We start from the raw sequence: 25,982 nt of genomic DNA on the forward strand, positions 1-25,982 counted from the left end.
CTCGTCCGACTATGATCATAATTCTTTGCCGCGAATCGTTAAGTCCAATCTCGTCGAGTATATACCTTTATCTCAGTGGCGTATCCGTCTTATCCAATCTCATATCAATGTCCTGTTTGTGGTGTAGCTGGACCTAGCACTCCCATTCTCCTGTTATATAACTTTCTTTTTTTTTTATTTATCTTGTTGCCTTTGTTTCAATAATCATCTTTGTTCTTTTCTCTTTATCTCTATTTTTATATATATATCTGCATTATATTATTATATTATTATAACCTATATTATTATACTCCTTAATCGTCTTTCTTATATTCCTTAATGTTATGCGATAATTTCTGTTTTTCATTGTATTCACGCTATCTCGCGATACCGCGTCGCATACGAGTGTAGAATGTCTTTGTGATTTCATCATATTTAAAACCGTGTAACTTCGATTTACTTATTTTGGCTTATTTTTATTTATTTTTTTTTATTTAGAAAACTAAAAGTGAAGACTCGGCCTCAATATTAGAAAACAACTGGAAGTTAATCATTCTACATTAATACAATAACAATTGATGTCCGCTTGGAAAAGATTCAAAGGCAAGTAGGTTTATAAAATACGAAAAAATGGCAAAAGATAGCGAACAACAATAAGGAATATTCTTTAAATCAATCTTATTAACTATTCTTATCAACAATACGATTTGAAAAAGAGATGGCCACATTATCTATAATAAATTAGTAATGATGATACATATTATGAATATTAGTTATATTCCAATGCGTTCAAATAATTTCTTATTATTGTATTTTAGTATTATTTTTTACTCTATTATTTTTTAGTTTCGGATTTTAATTTAGATATAATATTCAACATTTTTAATACTCGTATATAGGATATACGAATCCCAGAATATTTCAGACAATTTTCGTATGTCCGTAGAACAGACTGAATAAAAAAGTTGTCATTTTGCAATTTTCGCAATAGTTGACGAGATATTAATTTCTAAAGATCACGTATTCGCCTACCGCCAAATATAAGGTAGGATACGACCGCCCAGCATGAGGAATTGTTTTCTTTCGCTGTCATGTACATAATTCTGTTGCTGCCGTAATAAACTCCCCTCCGCGCGTCTAGGGATCATAACGAATAAGCGTGTTTGGTGGTATGGGTAGAAATCCGCTTATGCGAATTTTTAAAATATATACACATATATGTATATATATGTTAGGAAATAAATGTTGTACAAAATGTATAATACAAGATGAAGAATTAAAGAATGAATTAAAATAAGTCAGAGTGGATCGGACAACAGTACAATTAATAAAATTGAGAGCGACTGAATATATATAGTTCAGTTTGTCACTTAAGAGTTATTATAGGGCTGTAGCAAAATACTTCTGTAAAAATTAATTTTCAGATGATTGTTGAAAATTATGTGAGAAAATATTAATGACTAAAAAATCGATATAAACTAAAAAGTACAAAGTGAAAAGTACAAATCAATTATCGTATCGCAACGAATCATATTTGAACGCGTTTATCTGTTTATATTAGTTCTAATCGTGTGTTTAGTCCACCACTTACACCTTATATTTGATTTAAATACAATAGGCTGCGACGGTGTAAACGCTTGTGAAGCGACTCGACCTGGCTTGGATCTTTTTTTAACGATTCCTGTCTCAAGCTATATGATTTAATGAGATGTAACGCGTGATGTAAATGCAAGTAGACTAAAATCGGTCTATAAATGCGTAAAGTATAAAGTATATACTGACAGGTAACTCTACTTTATACATTTTGTTGGTATGCAATTATGCGTACAATTGTAAAACAAATTATTATAAATATAACGTGCAATAAATGTTATTAGAAACGTAATTTACAATTGGCAATTACATATAGATTAAATGCGGTTTACATTAGGTCCAAAGTAGTCATAGGTCTATATGATGTAAACATTTAAAAATGTATTTTAAGTTAGGGCATAGGTTAGATTAGATTATATTAGGTCAGATCGCATATAAACTAGGCCAATATTGATATGTTAGAGGATTAATGTAATCATTAAAGTATTCTATAAAAGAGATAATTCCAATATCAAGCTGCTTCTAGTCCTGATAAAGTAAATTGCAATGTTCACAAAACGTTAGCATTCTAATAATGGATCTAGATACGGAGATAATCTGCGAAACGCATAACTTCTGTATAAAAAAGATCATTATTGTTTTACTTAATTTTGAAATAAATATGACAAAAATTTACCTTTCCTATCCTTTCTTATAATTATGATTATAATATTCAATACAAGTAATGCAAGTTTAGCTAAAGTTTATTATTAGTTTAACTTATTAGTTAAACCAATATAGCACAGAAGATAAGTATTGCAGATTGCAATATAACATTGTAGAGATATTACAGAAATGTAAATTAACAATATCAGTAATATGCTTGTAATATTCCAGAAACATTGCAAACATTGCATTGTAATTCTTTAATTGTTACAATAATAATAATATAAAAATATAATTTTTTACAATATTCATGCAATACAGTCTTTTAGTTTAATAGCCATTTTTATGATATAATAATTAATATAATCAATTTTTATATTTAAATAAAAAATTAATCTATTATTTGACGGCCATTTTTTGTTAGCTAATGGTACATTCGGTACATATGCATTGATTCTAGTGCTGCCCTGACACGATGCAAGTGTAGAACTATACTAGATTGATGTGACCTGGTGCAGAATTAAATTTGAAACTAATATCGTATATTACAACTAATGATAATAAACATAAATATTTTCATTATCAAAAGTATTTGTTTTTTATCATATATATATATTATCATTATATTCTTCTTTGTCCAAGTATTCATTCACGATGTCCACATAATTTTTATCTTTTGGCCTTTCTTCTTTTATTACACATAACATATCTTCTATTTCATCATCGCTACTACTTGTTTCTAATAATTCATTTATAATAAATAATTTTAGTCTTTTTTTATCCACCATTTTATAATTTTTTGTTGCCTAACTAGTTTTGTTTGTTCGTACACCAAACTGCATTGATAAAAATGTCAGTGCAACATTTCTTGAACTCATTCGGTTCATTCGATTGGTCCGAATACAGCACCACACTGGGTCAGTTTTCATTTGCCGAATACGACAATTTGAACGCATTGATACATGCGCACAACCCGAAAGCGTGGCACCGAAGAAATTCGCACTTAGTGCGCACTAGTGCAGTCTATCGAATGTGCCATTTTATATTTATAAATTTTATATTTATTTTAAATATGAAATCAAAAAATTGTATAATATAGTTTGGATGCAATTAATGCATCATTATCGGATAAAACAATAAGCAATTAAGCTGCTGAAAATGATTTATTGAAATATTAATTATGTGATCGATGATGTATTTATGTCTGATGTGAACGCAAGAATAAACCAGCGCCTGAATTTTATTGATAAATTTCATACCGTCATTTTTTAATCGATTTCAGTTGACTCGGAGTGGCTTCGAATTAAAAAGAATCACTGCGATTAACTTAATTTATGATTAACTTACCAAGCGATTGTATTATTATGTTAATGTGGATAATATTTGTAGTTTGTCGGAGCACACACATACATACTTTATTTTTACAAATAAATTTATCCTTCAGAATTAATAATATATTTATTGGAATATTTTTATGGTTTTATCATAAAAAATTGCTTTTGGAAAGCACTTATCACTAGAAATGCGATTTGTAGAAAAATTAAAGTTAGTGAGATATATGTTAATGAGATACAGAAAATAGCTTTCATTTTAGGGTCTTCGTAAAACATTTATCCAAATGCATTACATTGCAATATTGCTGGAACGTTTCGTTGCAATATAACAAAAAGCGAACACCTTAATATTATTGGAATCTTGCAGCAATGATTCAGCAACATTTCACAACCACCATGCAATATTTCTGCAATCTTTCTGTACTGTATGAAAAGCTATTAACAAAAGGAAATAATAAAATAATGACAATATGTTATAGGCCAATGTTAATCGGTTTTTGTATTTAAGATTATCTTAAGTACAAATCTTAAGATATCTAAAGATATCTATCGTGAACTATCGTAATCAGAGAGTTGCATCATCTTAAGACATTACTAAAGACAGTCTTAAAATAAGAACGGATTACGAATATCACTAAATAATAACAATATGATATAGTAAATATCGTAATATAATATTTATCCGTTGCAATAGGTACATAATTTTGATAATTTAAAAGTAGCTCGTTGTTTATTAGATGCAAAATGAGGTATAATTATGCGAGATATGATTACGCGATAATGATTATGCGAGATACACAAATAGTTTCGCTTCGATTTTGAAATAGAATCTTATATACAATACAATATTCAAAAACATTAAAAATTGAAAAATAAATGTGGGCAGTAGACGTCAGTACATTGCCAAATTGAAAATTTCATCTAATTTCAAGTTAATAAAATTGGGTTTTTAAGAATAGAATGCAAAGAAAAGATCAAAGTCCTTTTTGCTTACACTTTTTCACTTTTCTCCTATCAATTTTTAATTTCTTTAATCTTTATTTATTTATATTCGATGAAATACTACATCTTATTTCATATTTATTTTATCAATGCTCATTAATCTTTATTTATTAATAATATTTTTCTAAATAATGAGCGAACTTTGTCACAGTATTTAAGATAATAATCTTGATAATATTAGGGATGCACTGGATATCCAAAAAGTCCGGTATCCGGCATTTTTTTACTATCCAACCGGATATCAGATATCATTAGTAAGGATACCAGATCCAATAAAATTACCGGATATCGCATATCCAGACAGAATATGATATCGGATATAACATTTTCTGAATATCCGATCGGATTCTGAAAAAATGTCTTCTAAAAAAAAGCCTAGAGAGAAAAATATTGTAATTTTACAACAATATTAAAATACTATAGCATCATAAATATGCATACTATGTTTCTAGAACATTTGTATAAGAAAAAAAATATCAATTTAATAATATCAAATTTCAATCGGATATATTCCCGGATACTAATGATGTGTGACTATCCGGTCGAATAATAAAAAAATCGAGAGTAAAAAAGTGCCGGATACTGGATATTTTCCGATGCATCTATTTCCGATGCAATTAATTATCCGGGAATATATCCAGTTGAAATTTTATATTATTAAGGGTTGATTTTTTTATATAAATGTTCTATAAATAAGTATGCATGTTCATAATGCTATAATATCTTGGATATTGCTGCAAAATTACAATTTTTTTTTCTTACCATCTCTATTGCTAATCAAACTCGGATGATAACATTAAAATCATAACTATTATCACTATTTTTCCCTTTTCCTTTTTGTCATCTTTTTTCTTTTTTTTATTCAACTTTTTTTTTAGACATTGTTCCGGAATCCGATCAGATATCCGGAAAATATCGGATATCCGATTCGAAACATTGCCTTCCCGGATATCCGATCGGATAGCGGATATCCGATGTTACGTTCTTTTTTGATATCCGATAATTTTACGATCCGGTACATCTCTAGATAATATATATTATTGAGAAAAAATACTAGGAAAATAAACTTTTTTATTATAAAATTTTTGTACAATTTATTCTTGCATCACAATTCTCATTTTTTCTATTATTCTTTTTCATTTCATTTAGATAAATTTTTTTGTAGTTATTAACAAATACTTACTGAGATTATAATTTTAAAATAGTATAATTTTAGTTGTTGAAGTATGTAAATACCATGGTAAAAAGAAATGTAACCCATTGCGCATAATAATGGAGATTCTGTAATCTCGAATCAGAAATTGATCTTATTTGCGACGCGAATGAATCGCGTGAACTTCTGTAAATGAGCTCAAAATGTGATTGATTTTGACAGATATTTCTACTATCTGTCACTCACTGCGTATCACAATAGATCATCTTTCTTTTTACATCCTTTCTTTTACATAGTAAATGTATTAAAGAAAAGAACGATCGGTAACTTTAAATTGCTTTAATTTTGAAACTATGATGATAAAAATACACTTATAATATTCGATTACAACTAACTCGCGATTATATTAATCAATGATTCCGTTGCCACCATTATCGATAATCATTTAGTATCTTCAAGATATAATTTCTATCAAGATATTTCTACCATGATTTTTAGATAAAGATCGGTTAAAAAAAATAACCCAATTATTTGCAATATTCATTCAATTTGTTTAATAAAAGCATGACCAACATAACTTTTAAATTAATAAACTTTAAAAAAAATAAAAATATATATATATATAAGTATAATATTTATTACACAATCGGTACTACAACACTTTTGTATTAATAAATCATTCAATTATCGCCATTGTCAGTTATTATCGATATCTTTAGGCATACTTTTTATCAATTTTATAACATAATCTGTATAACCGAGTAAACTTTTTAGGAATCGCTAGAAAATATCAAACATTTTTGAACGAACAAATAGAATAGCTCTTCCCTTATGTATTATACAGAGAGTCTTAATTATTGTCTGATTTTATTATACTAAAGAACATATTTAAGACATATTTAACAATGATTTATTATCGAAATTACATTATTGTCAGTTACATTACTTTTATAGAACAAATTGTATTTATGTTATGAAAATTTATTTTTGAGAATGCAGCTATTTGTAAAATTAGTATCAAGAAAAGATGTATTAAATAGATTGAATTATCTTTGACAGTTCATCAATAATCTCTTATTGATATTCCATATATTTTAACACTGTAAATCGTGACTAACTGTTTTATTTAAATGAAGAAAATATGATGTTCTTCCAAGAACTTTTGATAACACAAAAGGCCCACAAAAAAAAATACCCTGTGCTGGGGTGGAGACCCACCTATTCTTATGTATTTTGAGTCGCTGAATACGAATTTGACATCAAAATGAAACCATCCAGGGCAAATTTTTAAATTTTCCAGAGCGAAAATTTGCCCTGAATATTTTGATGTCAGATTTATATTCAGCGACTCAAAATACATAAGAATAGATGGGTGTCCATCCCAGCACAGAGTACTTTTTTTGTGTAATTAACGCATTAAAAATATTTCTTTCAAAAAATGTATATAACAAATTGAGTCTTGTTCTATGCATCATAAATACAATTTTTCTCTCGCAGAAGATAGAATAGAATTTCTTCACAAATAAAATTCACATAAGATTTATGCCGATCATTCTTCCTTGACAGATTATATTATGTTATATTATATTTTTATACTTTCTAATATTATAATATTATATTATATATTATAATATTACATTTTTATACTTTATAATATTATATTATAAAGTATTATTAATGCAGAAGCTATCTGTTTCGCGAATTATCTCCGTGTTCTTCCTATCCATTATTAGGTTGGAGCAAAACGAATAATGCATAAAGCATAAGAAAATCGATCAATTAGAGTTTTTTTTTGTTTCTACAAAAGATTCTGATTGATTCTCTTATGCTTTATGTATGTGATATGCAAAGGTCTGTCCAGCCTTAATAATGGAAAATCTGAAAGAACACGGAGGTAATTCGCGAAATTAGCTTCTGCATAAAAAGTACTCGTGTAAGTCTAAAAAATATTATAATATCAATCTGTGATCACCAGCCTTTTGAATGCCATTGTTTCGTGAAAATTGTGTTTCACCTCATCATGGTGAAAATACACAAGGTGAAGCATTGCGCACAATGGCGATAGAAAAGTGAAAACAATCAATAAATTTTTGCCCTCACTTTCCTGCGTATAATAGCGCTAGCATATTAAACAGCCAATCAAATTTTGCTCCAAATTCCTACTGCGCAATCAGAATACTTCAGAGGCTTCACCTTGTATATTTTCATCAGTATCAGGCTATTCATTGTCCTGATAATCTATAATATAACTGTAAACTACAATGTTCTCGAAATATTAACATTTTAATAATGGATCTGGACATGTACGAAGATAACATGCGAAATACATAGTTTCTGTATAGATATATATTATGATTTTAGAATCGCAAACAAATATATACGAGTATAACGTAAAGCATTAATAGAACAAAATGAAAACGCGATGTATTAAAAATATTTTTGCAGTGTAATTCCTTGAAATACATATATACATGAAGAATTGAATCGAAAATGTAAAGAGATACAATTTGTTACAGTACGTGGCAACACCACATGTAAATTCTGCTACAAGACGTTCGCGTGCCAATCTGCATTGGAGATTCATTACCGGAGTCATACGAAGGAGCGACCTTTCAAATGCAGCATATGCGATCGAGGTTTTTCTACGAAGGTAATTAAATATATTTTACCTCGAAAGCGTATTATTAATCTGCGAATTATTAATCTCTTCCTCTCTTTCTTTCTCTCTCACTCGTTTTCTCACTTATATTGTATGTCATCTTTGCTGATTTATATCTCGATGTTGTGATACTTTTTTAACAATTTAATCATCTGGATATCATATCTTGATATATCCTGTTGTAAAAGTATTATTATTTTATTTGATTTTCATACAAAAACAGATTTATGTTCGAATTGATGACTTATATAAGTTTTAAACTTCTCAAAATTATGTTAGAAGACATCACAAAATAATATTGTTTAAAAATATCTGCACATCTCTTCAATTATTAGGTGTTGGAATTAATTCGTAGCGTTTTACAAGTGATGGGAAGTACTTTCATTAATGTATTTTTTAATGCTCATGTGAAATAAATAACATTCTTTCATTAAAAAACGCTACGAATTAATTCCAACACCTAATATTGCATAATACCCCTCTAAGAATTCGAAAATATTGTTAATTATTCTGCTTCTAAAGAATGTTCTAAATGAACTATTCACATAACATTAAATAAAAGTTCAAGAAAAACGCTACTTTTTTCATTTGATAAAATGATTAACATAAAACATTTCGTATGTCCTGATCAGCTAATATACATAGGTATAACTGTAAACACTACACATACATTTACTTGAATCTTAATCATTAGCTTAGGATGTTAATCATATAAAATTTCCAGAAAACTTAAATAATACCTATAGTTGCAAAATTCTTATGAGATATGTACTTTAAATGATAAGAAAATGAAATAAAAGAGTAAAAAAAATAATACATATAATATTTCAGCATTATTGCTAGCATTAACGACATTTTGAAAATATGCGCTAATATTTAAGGATTAGTCAACAGTTAGAAATAAATAATTAAATATTAGAAATGCCTTATTCATCACGCAAAGTTTTTTCTGCTATATCTATTCGCACCACTTCTATATTGTCCTCGTTGTTCTGCTGTACTTTCAGAACGATGATTCCGGTCAGCAAGTATGTTCCTGCGCGGATCAACCCTTCGCCGCGAAGGGTCCGATTCTCCCACAACCCAATTCCCAATATCGCTCGTACCCGGCGAAATCGGCCGCCGGAAATAGTGAGAAACCGAAACGCAGGCGGCGGCGGCCTGAGGAACGGAAGAACCGGGGGCGGACAGGAACAGGAGGGGGGCGAAGGCTGACGTCTGTTTATCCTGCCGTCCGCCTGCCCCCGCTGATGCCACCCGCCCTCGGACTTCTACCCTCGGACCACGTCTTCCTGGTAAGAGTCTCCTCTACCAGCAAGCGTACAACACGCGTTCGTCCTGAGATCTCGTGCAATCGATTATCATTTCGACCAAATCAAAATTATTTTTTTTACGTAATAATATTGTATTCTTCTTTTTCGCGATTGAAAAATGATCTGAATTCAATAATTCGAAACATAATTATCACAAGTTTAAGTAAAATATATACATTCGCGCAATATGTGCGATAACTTTATCAGAATAATACAGAAACGTAAATATTGATTGGATATAACGTGAATTATATTACTTTGATTAAAACAAGATATGTAAAAATGAAAAAAAAAGTTACTTTAATTCGTACGTACTCAAATAAAATAAGAAGCAAAAAAGATATTTTGTGAGTTAAATTCATTAAGTCGTTAAAGTTGTATAAATTTAATATATAATTGCAAGATGAACTTCCCATTTAAAATAATAGTATAAAGTCCCTAATCTGTACTATATAACATTCAATGGCGCAGATCGTGTATTGCACACAGATGCCTTACATGGATAACAATGTTACAACTGTTCTTTTCTAGGAACCACAGTCAACTGCTTAATTAAATACAATAGAACGTGTTTTGATGCGCAGGGTAATATGAAGCAGCATATGTTGACTCACAAGATTCGCGATATGCCGCCACATCTGTTCAGCGATCCAAAGCATCAACAGCAGCAGCAACAGCAACAACAACAACAACAGCAGCAGCAGCAGCAGCAACAGCAGCAGCAGCAGCAGCAGCAGCAACAGCAGCAGCAGCAGCAGCAGCAACAGCAGCAACAGCAAGAACAAGAGACTTCCAGAAGTCCAATGTGCGTCGATGATTCGAGTCTACCGCCCCCACCTCCACCACCTCCACCACCCCCGCCGATGCCACCGACGTCCATCGAGTCTACAATACCGATGAAAAGATCGCCGGAAGGAGATTTGCCAGCACCGAAAAGACCAGCCAGTAAGTATGATTTTATTCGCGTTCGTTCGCTTTCATATGGAAAAAAAGAAAAAAAAGACTTTCTTACACACACACACACACACACACACACACACACACACACACACATACCACGCGCGCGCGCGCGCGCATACGCACAGCACAAAATCTGCTTCTTCATCGAGCGCCATCCGTATTATCTGAACTCAGCTTCGCTCGGCTGCGATCTCATTGCTAACGCGTTGTCAATCACGATTGACGGCCTCTCTCGCTAACGAAAAAAACCATAGTTTGGAATGTCTGATGCTATTGCTTCGCAACACGCTTGTTAGATTCACTTTTCTTCCTGCTTCTTGTCCATCATTATTTCTACACGCTAGATTGCTGGTGGCGGATTATGCTTATTCAGTTCATTTCTTCATTCATATAGGACAAATTGGATTTTTTGTAGCTATGGTGGCATCATACTTTTATTTCCGATACTATAATACGAATAAATATGATTTTATTAGATAAAAGACGTCACTGAGTCGATTTACATCACATTTTTATAATTTTCAAGATCCATATAGCCTCAGACTGAGACTTTTACGGTTCTTTAATCATTACCATATCACTACCACGAAGTCAGGGGCAGTTTAGCGAAACCGTTATGTGTATTTGCAGGCCTGCCGAGCAAGCATTTGTGCCAGATTTGCAATAAGAATTTCTCCTCGTCTTCGGCGCTCCAGATCCATATGAGAACTCACACTGGTGACAAACCATTCCGATGCACCGTCTGCCAGAAGGCGTTCACCACCAAAGGCAACCTCAAGGTATAACACATTAATTTTCTAGATGTCGAAAGTCTGAGTCCCTTCTACATGTTCCTGAAAAGTCTTTACTAACACCAGCTAGCCGCTACCGCTTTCTACTAACGCCAAAACGCGTAAACATCGCAAGTCGCTCGAGCTCGATGAAAGATCAGCGCTTTACCCGATTGAAAACTGACGCGCGATATCACCTCTCATCGCCTTTCTGATATTTCTTATCGCAGGTACACATGGGTACTCACATGTTTACCAACGGAACGTCACGCCGAGGTCGACGGATGTCATTGGATATACCTCCCCTGCCAATCACGCCCAAGGACTCGGAGTTTCTGCAAAGACGACCGGACCTTTTTTACCCATATCTTCCCGCGCCATTCCTTAACGGCGTCCAGCAGAAGGTAATACTTATATCGCTCAAACTGAAAGGCTGTTCCGTGTCAGCGTAATTCAAAGGCGATTAGCATAATAAGTGTTTTATAGACATCTTGCTGAATAGAAATGTTGAATTCACTAAAGGAAAATTCGCGGAAACTTTTAGTTTATTGCATTTTCCAATGTTGCATAACGATTGCTGCTCTATTTAAAATGTTTGATGATATACACGATTAAATACCAGAGACATGACGAGAACCGCATTAACAATCACCGTTTATTTCATTTTTGTAGGTAATTGCTTCCGAATAAACCTAACCAGACGACGTACATTACTTACAGCTGAACGAGATTTCGGTGATTCAAAGTAGCAACGGGTTACCGCCCCATTCCTTGAGCGCGGGTAAATACGCTGCAAGTCTATTCGGTTCGGTGTATGGTGCCGGCGGAGGTGGCTTCTCCTTGGATAAACCAATGGGGCCAACCAACGGACCTCTAGTGGATGGCAAGTCCGCGATACCTTCGGGATCCATGCTCTTCCAAACACCATCGCCCTCGCATTCGCCTGGCGCGTCATCCAATGGTGGTAATCAGACGTCCGCTAGCGTGTCTTGGACCGGCGATACTCTCCAGCACCATTTCGACCGGGAAACACCGAGCAGAACCGAGAACGACGCCACACCGCCCACAGCACGGTTACCACCGCCACCAGCGAGAGGAGAGGGATTAGCCGCGTGAAACTTGACGGATACATATCTTTCCACCTAGATACATGAAAGGCGCGAATGTTCGTTCACAGCGGCAGCATCTCCGCCACGTAAGAGGCTGATAATATAATTGATACAATTCTCTCAGACTGAATTAGTTTAGAAGAAGAAATAAAGAATCGCGACGATTAAATGTTGATAGCGGGCAATCTCGACACCGCCATCCCTCCGTCCCAATCGGCGAAGGTTTATTATCGACTCATTCGGTCCCACAAGACCGCGCGATCATCAGGGAGGAAGCTACGGTTTTCAATCGCGCAATGATGCATCGCGTAAAGATGATTCCGCAAATCTCGATCGGAGCAGTCATAATATATTGCAGCTACCTTTTCCGTGCTGTATTCGTGCATTTCAAAAGAAGACAATCTTCGGAACTGAAAACGATCGCCTAATCTCTCACGTCGGGAGAGCACGACCGGAATGATCACCGGGACAATCGCACGACCGAACGTAGCTCGTTGGTGATCGAGTTTACTTTTGGCATTTCTCCACGTACGAGTGACGACATATCCCTACACACACACTTTCTCTCTCTCTCTCTCCCTCTCTCTTTCTCTCTCTCTCCTTCTCCTTTTTCTTCTTCTTCTTCTTCTTTTTCTTCTCCTCCTCCTCCTTTCTTCATCCCTCTTTGCGCTCGGTAGTAGTTTTCAATGTCTGCAAGCAAAGACACCATGTTCCTATTATCGCGCTAGTCTTAATATGCGTAAAAGGGGTCGGTAGATTCCATCGATCCGTCGACAGCTTCCGAGTAGGCTAGGACACTGAGAGTTTCGACCCCGATTCGAAAACTCTCGATACGCGATGGGGCTCGATCGTGTCACCGTCACTATTCACATTCATCGTTTATTCAAGCCGAAGCTTTCGCGTCGCCGTGATGCGGGCGATTCATGACGAGACGTTCCGCTTAATATTGATCCAGCACGCGTGCTCGATCGAGCCTCGTATAACGTACATACGTATCTACGTACGATTCGCGAATCCTTCGTACGGGATTCGTGGGAGTCCTCACGTTAGACGCGACGCCTAGACTGAGCTCAGCTCGCAAGAGAAGGCGAGTATAGGCATATTGGAGCCACAAGACACGTGGCGTCGCGTCCTTATGGGTGTCCCCGACATAGTTCGACCGTCCATTCGCGACAGCGGTGGTCACCTCTCCGGGTTATCTAAGGCTACGTTATAAATACTTATATACATAAGGATATATAAATATATATCTATATATATGCATATATATATATATATACGAATGTATGTGTAGAAGTATATATATGTGTATATATATTATGAATATAAATATATAAATACATGATTATGCGTATATATATACAAATGTATACATATACTATATTGATGCAATTGAATAGGGCGTCAATTGGACGAGTTGTATATACACGTGATTGTATATGTGTTGCTTCCGTTTGTTTACGATGTGTATGCGTGCGATGTATGTACGTGATAGAAAAACGGAATTAGAACGTGACAAATGCGAAGATGATAGAATATAAGCATAATTTAGAAGGCGGGCCCGGCAGCGCCCCTCGCTGTGATATGAGAGGAGCAGCCTGCAATCATTAAACCAATGTACTTATATCTTGTATCATAGTATTATAACAATGATAATAAATTTATTATCATTTACATGCATGGATGGACGTATGCAAGAGAAACAGCATGCGATATATTGCGAATGTTTGCGAATGCCTCGGAATCAGATCTAATTTAAAAAATAACACTTAATACTATTACTTATTAAACGTCCATCCTTCATACATCATCGGCGATGTTTGCGTTGTCGTTGTAAATATTAATTATTACAAAATTACAATATTAATTAAATTATAATAATAAATACTATAACATTTATTATATTTATTATATAATAATATTTGTTTTAAATGTTATAATATTTATTGTGATAATTATAATAATAATAAAATATAACAATTTTAACAAATTTTATAATAAATTATGATAAAAATTATTATAACATTTATTATAATTTTCATTGAAATTGTTTATATTTGCAGATACATCGCCCATAATAATATAATTTAAATTATATACGATGTTATTCATTTTTGTAAGAGATTATCAATTGGAGAAATAATGGCATTAAATGCTATTTAAAATTTACAAAAACTTCCACAATTATTTTTCATTTTATTTTTCAATTTTACGGATAATTCAAAGATTTGTTAATTTATACAAATATGAGAGAGACTATGACTATATTATTGGCTATGTTTTAATATATTTTTTTAGACGCGTTTGTAATTATTATATTAGAAAATTAATTATCTATAATAATTTATAGAAAAAATTTTTAATATTAACTTTTATCTGTGATTTTTTAGTAAATAACCTATGTCCACGTAAGTAAAATATACATTACTAATGACATTCGACACATTTAAACGGCATGACATGTAACAAAACATCTTTTACATTATTGATTGCGCGTAATTCAATTCTTTTATCGAACATCAACTGAAAATAGCCAGTAATAACTTGATACAGTAGCATTAATCATTATTACCTATATCATTTATATATTTAAATTTCTAAACGATCGAAGCATCGCCAATGAAACGTATATCACACATTTACAATATGTACTAATTTATGATTTATTTATTATTCGTTTTTTTTTTGCGGAGTTCCGATCTGGTACCTATCATCTATGTACATCTACCATATCCACAATAAAAATGTAATTCTTTACACAAATAATACCAAATATTTAATAAACTCGCATATGTAACAAAAAACGACAGATATTTTTTTCTTAGAAAATATGATAGTATACGTTATATCATCAAATATGGATATTGTTTAATATGAAAATCTCCGTATGAAAACATTATTTAACTTGTTATTTAACAAAAACAAATTCCAAATTTACTCTCCATATTTGCAGAAGCAATATTGAAAGTCTTGCATATAAATTTCTTGTTATAAAATTTGTAAACGAAATATTTTAAAAACTCATAGTGTATTTAACTAAAGAAAATTATATTATGTGAATTATAAAAAATGAATAACTGAATTTATACGCGTGGAATATTTTCGTAGGAAGAATTCTGTTCGTCGAAAAGGAGATCATTTATTTTTGCAACGCTGATTATTTTACTTTCGAATAACTTCTTTCATAGCTATGATACATTTAAATATTCTAGAATCATCTTTGAAATTTATGAAAGATCTGCGTGCATGCTATCGTAATTAGTATGATTGACACGCAAAATGGAATTTACGTGTAATTGAGTCTACATGTATGTACATACTCACAAATTAATACTCGTGTAATGGCTTCTATGTATCTTCTCCTTTTTAAGACGAAAGCCAAACTACACATAACACAGCAAATGTTACAGCGATACATGTTACATTACATTGACACACCTAAAAATGAAAAGTTCGCGTGCAATTAAAAAACATACGCACCTCTAATGAACACTTCGATTAGAATTATTCATCTGATTTCTCATTAGAAAGAGAGAAAGATTAACAAAGATAGAGAATATTTCGAAAGAACTCCATAATTTTGACATTGATTAAGTGTTTCTTCCTCCCTCCTCCCCCTTTCTCTCTCCCTCTCTCTCTCTCTCTCTCTCTCTCCCCCTTCCCCTCCTCCTCTCATCGCGTAACGTTACCAAAAAAGATTGGAGGGAACCCCCCCCCCTCCAAAAAAAAAGAAGAAAACAAAGTATCACTTCAAATGTACAATCTGCTTTTTTTAGGTATATCGCGTCCCCCAAAAATCAAAATCACTGATAGCTGCTTGCGACTTACCAGTGCACGATTTGTTCGTTTGTCTGCGGGAGATGTGCCGAGAAATTTGCGAGTTCCGTTAGTCGTCGAGGTAGCTTGACTCGACCAAAAACAAAGAGTGATTGAACTTGATGCATCAAAGCATATCGATGTTTTGTACTTATCAGATTATATTTTTACGTTCAAAAACGAAAAAGACGTACTAGAAAGAATGGGAAATATATATCACTGGATAATATTCATCTTCGATGTGTAAGAGTGATTCTAATATAGCTACGATGTATAAATTATTTGTATCGAAAAGAGAAGTGCAAGTTCGATGTATGAATCGTTAAACATTTCACTGATCAATAATTCCAATTTTAACTAGCCGATTACGAATTAGTTGTTTTACAATATATCATAGATAATTTTTTATGAACTTGTATATTTCACAAATATACACAAATACATTTCCCGTAATAATGATAATTCAGAAGCAAAACAATCGATTAGAAAATCTTCCACCACTTATATTTCGTAATGATTACTGACATATAAAATTACAAATCTTTCTATAGAAGAAAATATAGAATTTCTTTCTCCATCTCGAGAAAGTATCAAAGGACACCCTTTCACGAGCAAAGTGCGAAAAAAACTGTATTGTAAATAGTGAATGTGTGGCGAATAAATGATCGATAAGTATAGCAAAGCGATTAGCAAACAGTCGATGTACATCATAAGTGTATTATTAACCAAAATTTTCGTAATTTAATGATTGATACGCGTTTAAGAGGCGCGCGCACATGTACGCCGTATAAATACTTTACACTACGAATGAAACGTTATGCGACACAGACAAAAATATCCCAATAGCCATTGATCTGGCTAATGTCCTGTGAAATTGTCCAAGAAAAGTATTGCTTGTACGATCTTAAGTTACTGTAAATATTGTATAATCCATGTATAAACACGACTGTATTAGATAAAAGACCTATCATTGTAGTTAAATACGTTACGAATCATTATAACTATATCACTTCAACAATAAACCATTATTATGATGATGAAATGGTGAAATTTAAATTAACGATTATCTATGAGCATAATGCATCTTCTTTTATATATAATATATATTTACAGCATATAAAATTTTAATATTTTTTTGTTTTTTATTTTTTAATACGGAATTTCTTTAATATCTTGTAAATTTAATTTAATGTAATATTAATTATAATCTTAAAGATAATTGTTAACAGTTATATATAGTAATTTTAATAATTGTTAATCGTTTGTACATTAATTATTTTTACATTAATTATTTTTATCTGAAAAATAATTAATGTAAAAGAATATGTAAGATTTACATAGTATATTCATAAGAGCTTATATAATTATATAATACTTATATAAAAAAAAAGAGTTTACATATTTCTTTTCATTTTCTTGATTTTTTAAACCATTTTTCAACTTTTTTGATCAATTTTTATCAAATAATGGTTAGTATTTTAAAAAACATTTTACTAAGTACTTATTTTATCGTAACACTTTATGATATTTTTTCAAGTATTATATCCGGAAAAACTGACTTCAACGTGAAGAAATAAATAATAGCGAATGTACCCAACAAGTTTGATGATCTACAGGAGATAATGTCACTGTCGATATGACAGAATCTATAAAAGCAATTCTTTCATTACAATATTGCATTTCATTTAATTATTATATCACTCAGACTTCTTTTAATTCCAAATTCGATAATAGTGACATTTATAATTCATTTCTGACATTATATTATAATTGTTCTATCTCACTCAAACGCATCTGTCCTTATGTAACTAGAGATAAATCTGAAATAGATCATGTCGGCTTTGTTCCTATTAACGTCGAAATCGTCCGTACACTATCGCCACACCAGTACATCCATTTTCAATTTGGGAACTACATGACTACGTACATTTTCTGACACTATCGATAAAATCATATCGTCGAAAGTAGATATGGTTCGTCTCTGAACTAAAATACTAAATTCTCAGGACAGAAGCGTGCCGACACTATTCATAGAAGAGATAGTTTAATGAGTCCTTGGACGAATTTTAATTTCGCATCTCTTACATTTGTACATAAAAGTTATTGAATTTTAATAAACGAAATTGAAAATTCAAACAAATTTAATTTAACGAATTTTGTCTTATAATATTTATCTTATAAAATTACGAAGTTATGTTTCTTTATGTAAATTTTCAATCCATTTTTAAAAACATAATTATTAGTATATATCAAAGTCTCTATAATTACTAGCAATATAGAGACTTTTAATTTCAATTCAATCTTTTCTAAGCATATATTTGGTCATCTAAAAACCGCGGATACTTTTTAGATGACCCAATATTATCAATTTAAGGTATAATTTAGGAAAAACGAGCTATAGAGGCCCTCCAGCACTTCCGCCAATTTTATTGTATTGACGGTTCTTTTTCTTTGTAATAAATCCATAAAAAAGAGGCTACTAATAAATTTAATAGCCGTTTTTGCAGATAAGTATATTTTTAATTTATTTTTTTTATTTTTGTTTAATTATTTTATCTCATTTAATTATTGTGTCTCGCTGATAAAATTGCAATAACTTTTTTAATATTATTCTTTATTGTAATCCTTTATACAATTTGATAATACAAATTATAATAATTATTTAAAATATTGTACAATATAAAATTATAAATGCTGTTCAAAATATAATAAAAATGATAATATACAAATTTTAGTAATGCGGAAATTATATAAAAATGTTGAAAATAACACGACGACATTTTTCTAAATCAATATTTAAAAAATTAATGAAATATTGATAAACGCAGAAAAAATACTAATAACAATTAGATCGTATATTTATTATTAATTATTAATTTGCGAATATAAAATTTAATATATCGCGATAATAAATCATTAATATATTTATAACAGCACTTTTATCGCGTTCGAGATAACTATCTTAATAATTTCATCATATAAAAATCCCTGCACCTTGTGATACGCTGGTTTATCCGATACAAAGAAGAACAACCTTCATAGTGGAGAGCGAACTTAATGTATTCTGATTCTACGTCAAATTTACAAAATATTACATTTCATTTGTAAAAAAAAGTTAAACAATTTATCAAATATAAGTAATCTTATTACAAAAGGGTGTGAATCCCGAATCTTTCAAACTACTTGCGATAGTAATAATTTTGGTAGCATGTCAATAACAATTATCATTTTTATCACATCTTTAATATAATATTAAAATTCGTGAGAAAATATGTTCTGGACACATTAATAAAAATCATCATCTCTTATTAAAGATAAACGGATAGAATGATTTCTTTATGGAATAGTGATTACGAAGGAATATATTTAATAATAATAAAATACATGCAATATTGTAATTTTGATAATTATTTAATATAAGGGACTATCCTCCAATGAGAGACTTAGGTGATGCGAGAGTGGATGCATTTAGAGGTGAATTAAATTGCGTACTAAAGTATTGGATCATCTAAAAAGTATTCGCGGTTTTTTGTCACTAGATGTGTGTTGATGGTCATATATCTAGTGACAAAGTACCGCGGATACTTTTTAGATGACCCAATAAAATTAGAAAAATTAGGATATTAGGTACAGATAAGTAGAATACGGTGACATAGAAGTGATATAAATAAAGGCGATAAGAATTTCGTAGTGATAGGACTGTTCTATATGAGATAAGGAGAAGGAAGGTAGATGAGGTTATGACATCGAAAAACGCGAACGGTCCGTCAGGGAGAGGAGGAGGCGAGAAGGGAAAGATGGTGGATAACAAGCAGAGGAAGTTGATGACAGAGAGAAGGGTCACAAAGGGCGGGAAAAGGTAACATTTAGGTTAAATAAAGAAACAGAAGAAGGGACGTAGAGGAGAGGAGCGAGAGGGGAGGTAGAAGATAATATTAGAGAAGTTAAATTAATGAGAGAGGAAAGAATGGCTTCCATGGAAAATATAAGGGAGGAAAGAAAAATAATCATGGAAAGTCTGAAGGTCAAGAAAAGATTTTGGGAGGAGAGAATTAGAGGGATAGAAAAGAAAATGATAGAAAGAGAAAATAAGGTAAAGAGTGGATAGAGAAGGCGAAGAAAAGACTTAGAGAGGGATGGGAGGAATATAGTAAAGAGATAAAAGAAATAAAAGATAAGTTAGATGAAATAGTGAGAGAGATAGGATACGTATATTACAGGCTGCGTCCAAAATCCGGACAAATTTAAATTTTCCGCTATATTGTGCCTCCGCCAGAGGTTGTTGTTGGCATCCGAGAGCTTGATGCTTCTAGTAAACAGTCATATTCTCAAAATGGCCGCGATGTTGAAACCAAGTGCGGAGTATAAAACTCGAAGAGTCGCAATCATCGAAGGCTTTCGCGCTGGGCGCTCAGCAACGGAAATAATTCATTCTTTGGATACTCGAGATCAACCATTTATGACATTGTGGCAAAATATACGGCTTTAGAACAGTCCAACAAAGGTTCCTCGCTATGCCAGCGAGGAACCTTCGAAAAGTCACTCGAAAGAACGCACTCGCGAGGACTCCCCTTGAAAGGGCTCAAGCGCTGATTTCGGATGACTCAGGACAAAATTTGCGAAAATTAGCATCGATTGTTGGCGAACCAACAATACGTCGAATTGCCGAGGAATACTTTTGATACAAATCGTACACATTAAAGATACAAACAGATACTCTCTGAGGCTCTCAGAACAAGCCGAGTTGCTCGCCTCTGATTCCATTCTGGCCTCCCAACAGCCCAGATTTAAATCCCTTGAACTACTGCATATGGAGTGTAGTTGAAAGGATCACAAACAAGTCTCGGCATCCCAATGTGACGTTATTAAGAATCGCTATTGAGGCAGCATTCGTCGGCATGAACAGTGCCGACGAATATAGAACGTGAGTATATTACAACGTGCGTGCGAATGCTTCAGACCGAGAATAGAGGCCGTCATTCAAACTAAGGAGGATATATCGAATAATTGTGCTCTACAGGAATCCCCCTAGTGCCATGTAAAAAGATTTTTGTAATATTTAATTTTTCATTAAAAACATTTTGTTTAAAGAAATTGTCCGGATTTTGGTGACGTACCCTGTACATCAGGAGAGGGAGAAGAGGAGAAAAAGAGTGTGTACAATAAGGGAGAAAGTACTACAGTAGGATTGCGAGTGCATGTAGTGAAAGGTGGTCAGAAGGAAGCATGGATAGGTTAAGTGGGAGAGAGATAGGAGCAGTGCGGAAATTAGTGGCGGATAAAGAACGAGAAGAAAGAAAATGCAATATTGCTATTAAGGAGATTAATTGAGAAGGAGATAAAGACAAGGAATGGGCTCAAAAATTTATAAAGGAGAAAATAGGGGTAGATGTAGAGGTAATCAGTTGGAGGATGAGTGGACTAGTAGTCATCATCAGATCATTAAAGTGGGTAATAAGGAAATGAAGAGGGTTGTGATGAAAAAAAAGAATAAATTAAGGGGAGGGAAAATCTTTTTCGAAAATGATTTAAGTTTTGAGGAAAGGAAGACGCAGACTCGGATAAATAAATGGGTGAAAGTACAGGAAAACAAGGGGGAGATATAAAAATAGGATATGGGAGATTAAAAATAAAGGGGGTTTGGAAAACTTGGGCGGAAATAGAGAGAAGGGAGGAAGAGAAAAGAGAAAAGGAAAATAACAATAGGAAATATGAGAATAAAGAGAAAAAAGAAAGGGATAAGTCAAGGGAAGTGGTAGGAGAAAATCAAAATTTAAGCCAAGAAGGAAGTGTGAAAAACTAGGGGAAGGCGGAAGGAGAAGAATTAAGGAAGATATACGGGAAAAAGGGAATTCGAAGGCAAATAAAAGGGGAGGAAATATTATGTTTTGGAACATTGCGGATGTAAGTAATAAGGATAAAGATTTTTGAAACTATATAGGCAAGTTTGATTTCATAAGCCTATGTGAAACGTGGAAGAAAATGAGTGGAAAAAAGTTGTGTGAGAGGAAGTTACCTAGCTCACATAAATAGGAATGTATATATGCACATAGAGAAAAGAAAAGAGGCAAGGCTATAGGGGGATTTATAATATGATAAAAATAAGGAAGGAGTGGTAACGTCGACTATAGGTATAGGGGAAAAGAAAGTTGTAATAATATCGATATACAATAGAGAGAGCTGGAAAAATTTAGAAGAAAAGTTAGAAAGAATTCTAGAGGATATGGAAAAGGAGGAAATAGGTGGGAATTTTAATGTAAGAACAGACAAAATAGTGTTGAATCGGAAGAAGAAGAAATAGAAAGGAGAAGTAAAGACAAAGTGGTAGGAAACAGAAGAAAAGAGTTGGTAGATTGGGCAGAGAAAAGGACATTTTAAACAGATCGACGAAAGGAGATTGGAACGGGGAATATACTTATATAGATTATAGGAGTAGTACGATTATTGTTATGATTGCAAATGAAGGTATAAGAGAAAACGTAAAGAAATTTGCGATAGGAGATAGAGTGGACTCGGATCACATGCCGCTATTGCTTAGCATGGAAGGAGAAGAAGAGAAGTAGAAGTTAAAGGAAGAGGAAAAAAAGCAAGGAGTAAAGAAGATAATTGTATGGAATGAACAGACCATAATAGAATATCAAGAAAAGACAGAAATCTTAGCTGTCGAAGCAAATCAAAAAGGAGTAACATTATAGGAAAAATAGCAGAGAATCAAGAAAATTGTGAGCGATGGTCAAGAGGAAGGTCAAAAATCAAAAGATTTGAATTAAGACACAAGGACTGGTGGAATAAAAGTTGTACCAGGAAGTGGTGGAATAGAAGTTGTACCAGAAGGAAATACAGAGAATATATAGGAGACTAGGAAAAATAGGTAGGAATACATAGAAGAAAGAAGAAAATTTAAAGAACTAAAGGAGAAGAAACAAAAAGAAAAGAGAGAAGAAGAGGAAACGGAATTGAGATTTGGGTTTGAAGAGGGAGGCAGATGTAAGGAAATTTATAAACAAAAAAAGAGGCAAAAGGATGTGGAGAGATAACAGATACATTGAGACAGAGAAATGGAGGCAATATTTTATGAATCTTCTAAGCAGTACTGAGGTGGATGCAAGAAAAGGAGAAAATGGAGGTGAGAGATAGAGAAGGACAGGAGATGGAGGAGTTGAAAAAGGAAAAAATTAGGGAGGGGGGCATTAAAAAAGAATAAAAAGGCATGGGTACAGATGGAATCCCGATGGAAGTGTGGAAATATGCGGAAGGTACGTTATGGAAGGACATGATAGAACTATTGAGACAAGTTTGGAGACAAGGAGAGATACCTGAAGATTGGAGGCAAAGTATTATTGTGCCATTATATAAGAAAGGAGACAGAGGTAGGAAATTATAAAAGCATATCGTTATTGTGTACAACGTACAAATGGTGCGGAGATTCTAAGAATTAAATTGGAAGAAGAGGTAGGGAAAAAAAACATAATCCCGGAGATGCAAACAGGATTCAGAAAAGGTAGGTCGACGATGGATAACATATTTGTACTGAATCATCTGATTTAAAAGAGCAAGCAGACAGAAGATAGGGAGAGGAAAGTATATGCTCTCTTTGCGGATCTAAAGGCAGCTTTCGACAGAGTAGATAGAAGTATATGGGAGTTATTAAGGAGATCTGGAATCAAGGAGCAACTGATAAGGAAATTGGAATATATATATATATATATATATATATATATATATATATATATATATATATATATGAGGACACGGAGATTACGGTCAGAACAAGCAAAGATTTGAGAAGTTCCAGACAAAAAGAGGAGTTAGGCAGCTGTGTCCTGAGTTCACTCCTGTTCAATTTGTATATTGCGAACCTTGACAGAGAGTTAAAAACTAGAAATATAGGACAAGTTGCAGTAGGTATTATAAGGATATGGAACTTAGTGTATGCAGACAATGCTGTTAACGAAAAATAGAGTTGCACTGTTAGACATGATGGATAAACTAAGGAGATTTTTAAAAGATGAATTAGAACTGTGCGCTGAAAAAACAAAGATAATAGTATAATATTTAATGAGCATGGGAAGGAAAAGAAGGAAGCATGGAAATGGGAGGGTAGAGAGATTGAGGGGGTACAATGTTTTAAGTACTTAGGCTTTACTTTTAATAGAAAAGGTGATTATGAAGATCATATAATAGAATTGAGCAGGAAAGAGAGGGCGGCTGCCAAAAAGGTATGGGGTTTAGGGGAAAGACTGTGCAGAAATGATTTTATAAGGAGATGGGTACTGTTTAAATACCTAGTACAAAGTGTTATGCAATATGGAGTGGAAATCTGGGGATGGGAAGAAAGAGGAAGTCTGGAGAAAATTATGTTAGATTATGTAAAATGGATATTCAACATAGAGTTTTGCACTCCGAGATATGTGATAATGAGGGAACTATAATAGCTATGGACAAATTAAGGATAGGGGAATAAGAAACCATGAAAGGAGATTAAAGAAAAGGAGGGAGGACAGCCTACTTCAGTGTTGTTGGAAAGAAAAAGAAAAGGATAAATGGAGGAATATATGGTAAAGAAAGAGAAAAGTTTTATAATAGGAATGAGGTATAAATATTAGGGAATTAGGAGACGATGGAAATGAAGGGAGGAAATAATTAGGACAGAAAGGGATGGACAAAGACAGTGAGAAGATAGTAGGAAGAGGACTGCGAGATACAATGAAAGGTACAAAGAGTTTGATACGGGGAATAGATATCCCAATTATTTAAGGAAGGAAAACCTATGTAGGATGGGAGTAGGCGAAGGCGTGCGACGTTTAGTTAGATTTAGATGTAAGAATATGGAGGAAAAACATAAACATACTGGCTAGATAAGAAATATAGAGAATGCGTATTTTGCGGAATAGGGATAGATGGAAACACTGTGTGGGACACTGTGTGGAGGAATGTCCAAAAGTATGCAGTTGGTTTAGGGAGCTAGGAAAGGATAAGGAGAAAATATGGAAGAAACTTTGGAGCGAAGAATTAGATTCAGTTAAATGTAAAGTTTTAAAGGTAAATTAGAAAGAGAAAGGAAAAAAGAGGAAAAGGAAAACGGAGGAAAAAATAACTAACGTGGTAAAGGACGTGGAGTAATATATTTTTTAAGCAGGAGAACAAGTTTGCGTCTAGAAGTGTGTGAGACACAGTTGGAAATGCTGTGATATAATATTAGAAATATATATAGTGTACTGCGATATATTTATGTATATTTATAGCTATAAGTCTATTGTATTGTATTGTATCATGTAGTATAGCATATGTAATGGTTAGGCTGTGATATATAAGTAATAAATTATAAGATAAAAGAATATATACTGTGATATTTATAGAAATGAGAATAAGAATATTAAGAAAATTTTTTTTTGTTTTTAAAGTTAAGTACTAGCAGTGTGGATGAGTATGGATAAAGAATTTATGTAAACCAAGTTCCCTTCTTGGTTATGTAAATGCTGAAGTGTAATAAATTCTATTCTATTTCGCTGAAATCGGAAGATTTTTAGCATTTCTGTCCGTCATATTGGATCAGCCATTTTGAATTTTCAAATTTAGATTCCGGATTTGAAGCAATCCTGAAAATCCTGTATTACTATATTTCGTTGAAATCTTTCAGCATTTCCGT

General features: G+C 32.7%; 1 protein-coding gene across 7 annotated transcripts in view; it reads left to right on the top strand.

Annotated features, from left to right (window-relative positions):
• salm (spalt major) overlaps positions 1-17,375 on the top strand; it is a 98,183-nt gene extending 80,808 nt beyond the window's left edge. For 2 of the 7 annotated variants that reach the window (XM_011050940.2, XM_011050939.2), the window contains exons 3-8: positions 8,223-8,356; positions 9,373-9,660; positions 10,263-10,623; positions 11,269-11,417; positions 11,639-11,812; positions 12,129-17,375. In XM_011050940.2, the coding sequence (XP_011049242.2) occupies positions 8,223-8,356; positions 9,373-9,660; positions 10,263-10,623; positions 11,269-11,417; positions 11,639-11,812; positions 12,129-12,524 (1,502 nt within the window). In that variant the 3' untranslated portion in view covers positions 12,525-17,375. Of the gene's footprint in view, positions 1-8,222; positions 8,357-9,372; positions 9,973-10,262; positions 10,624-11,268; positions 11,418-11,638; positions 11,813-12,128 lie in introns of those variants that run through there. The other 5 variants (XR_845638.2, XR_015544663.1, XM_011050945.2 and 2 more) reach the window with 5 other exon arrangements.
• The last annotated feature ends 8,607 nt before the right edge of the window (positions 17,376-25,982 follow it).

Source organism: Acromyrmex echinatior, chromosome 3 (assembly GCF_024713525.1).
Source record: "Acromyrmex echinatior isolate Ae372 chromosome 3, ASM2471352v2, whole genome shotgun sequence".
Taxonomy (NCBI): Eukaryota; Metazoa; Arthropoda; class Insecta; order Hymenoptera; family Formicidae; genus Acromyrmex; species Acromyrmex echinatior.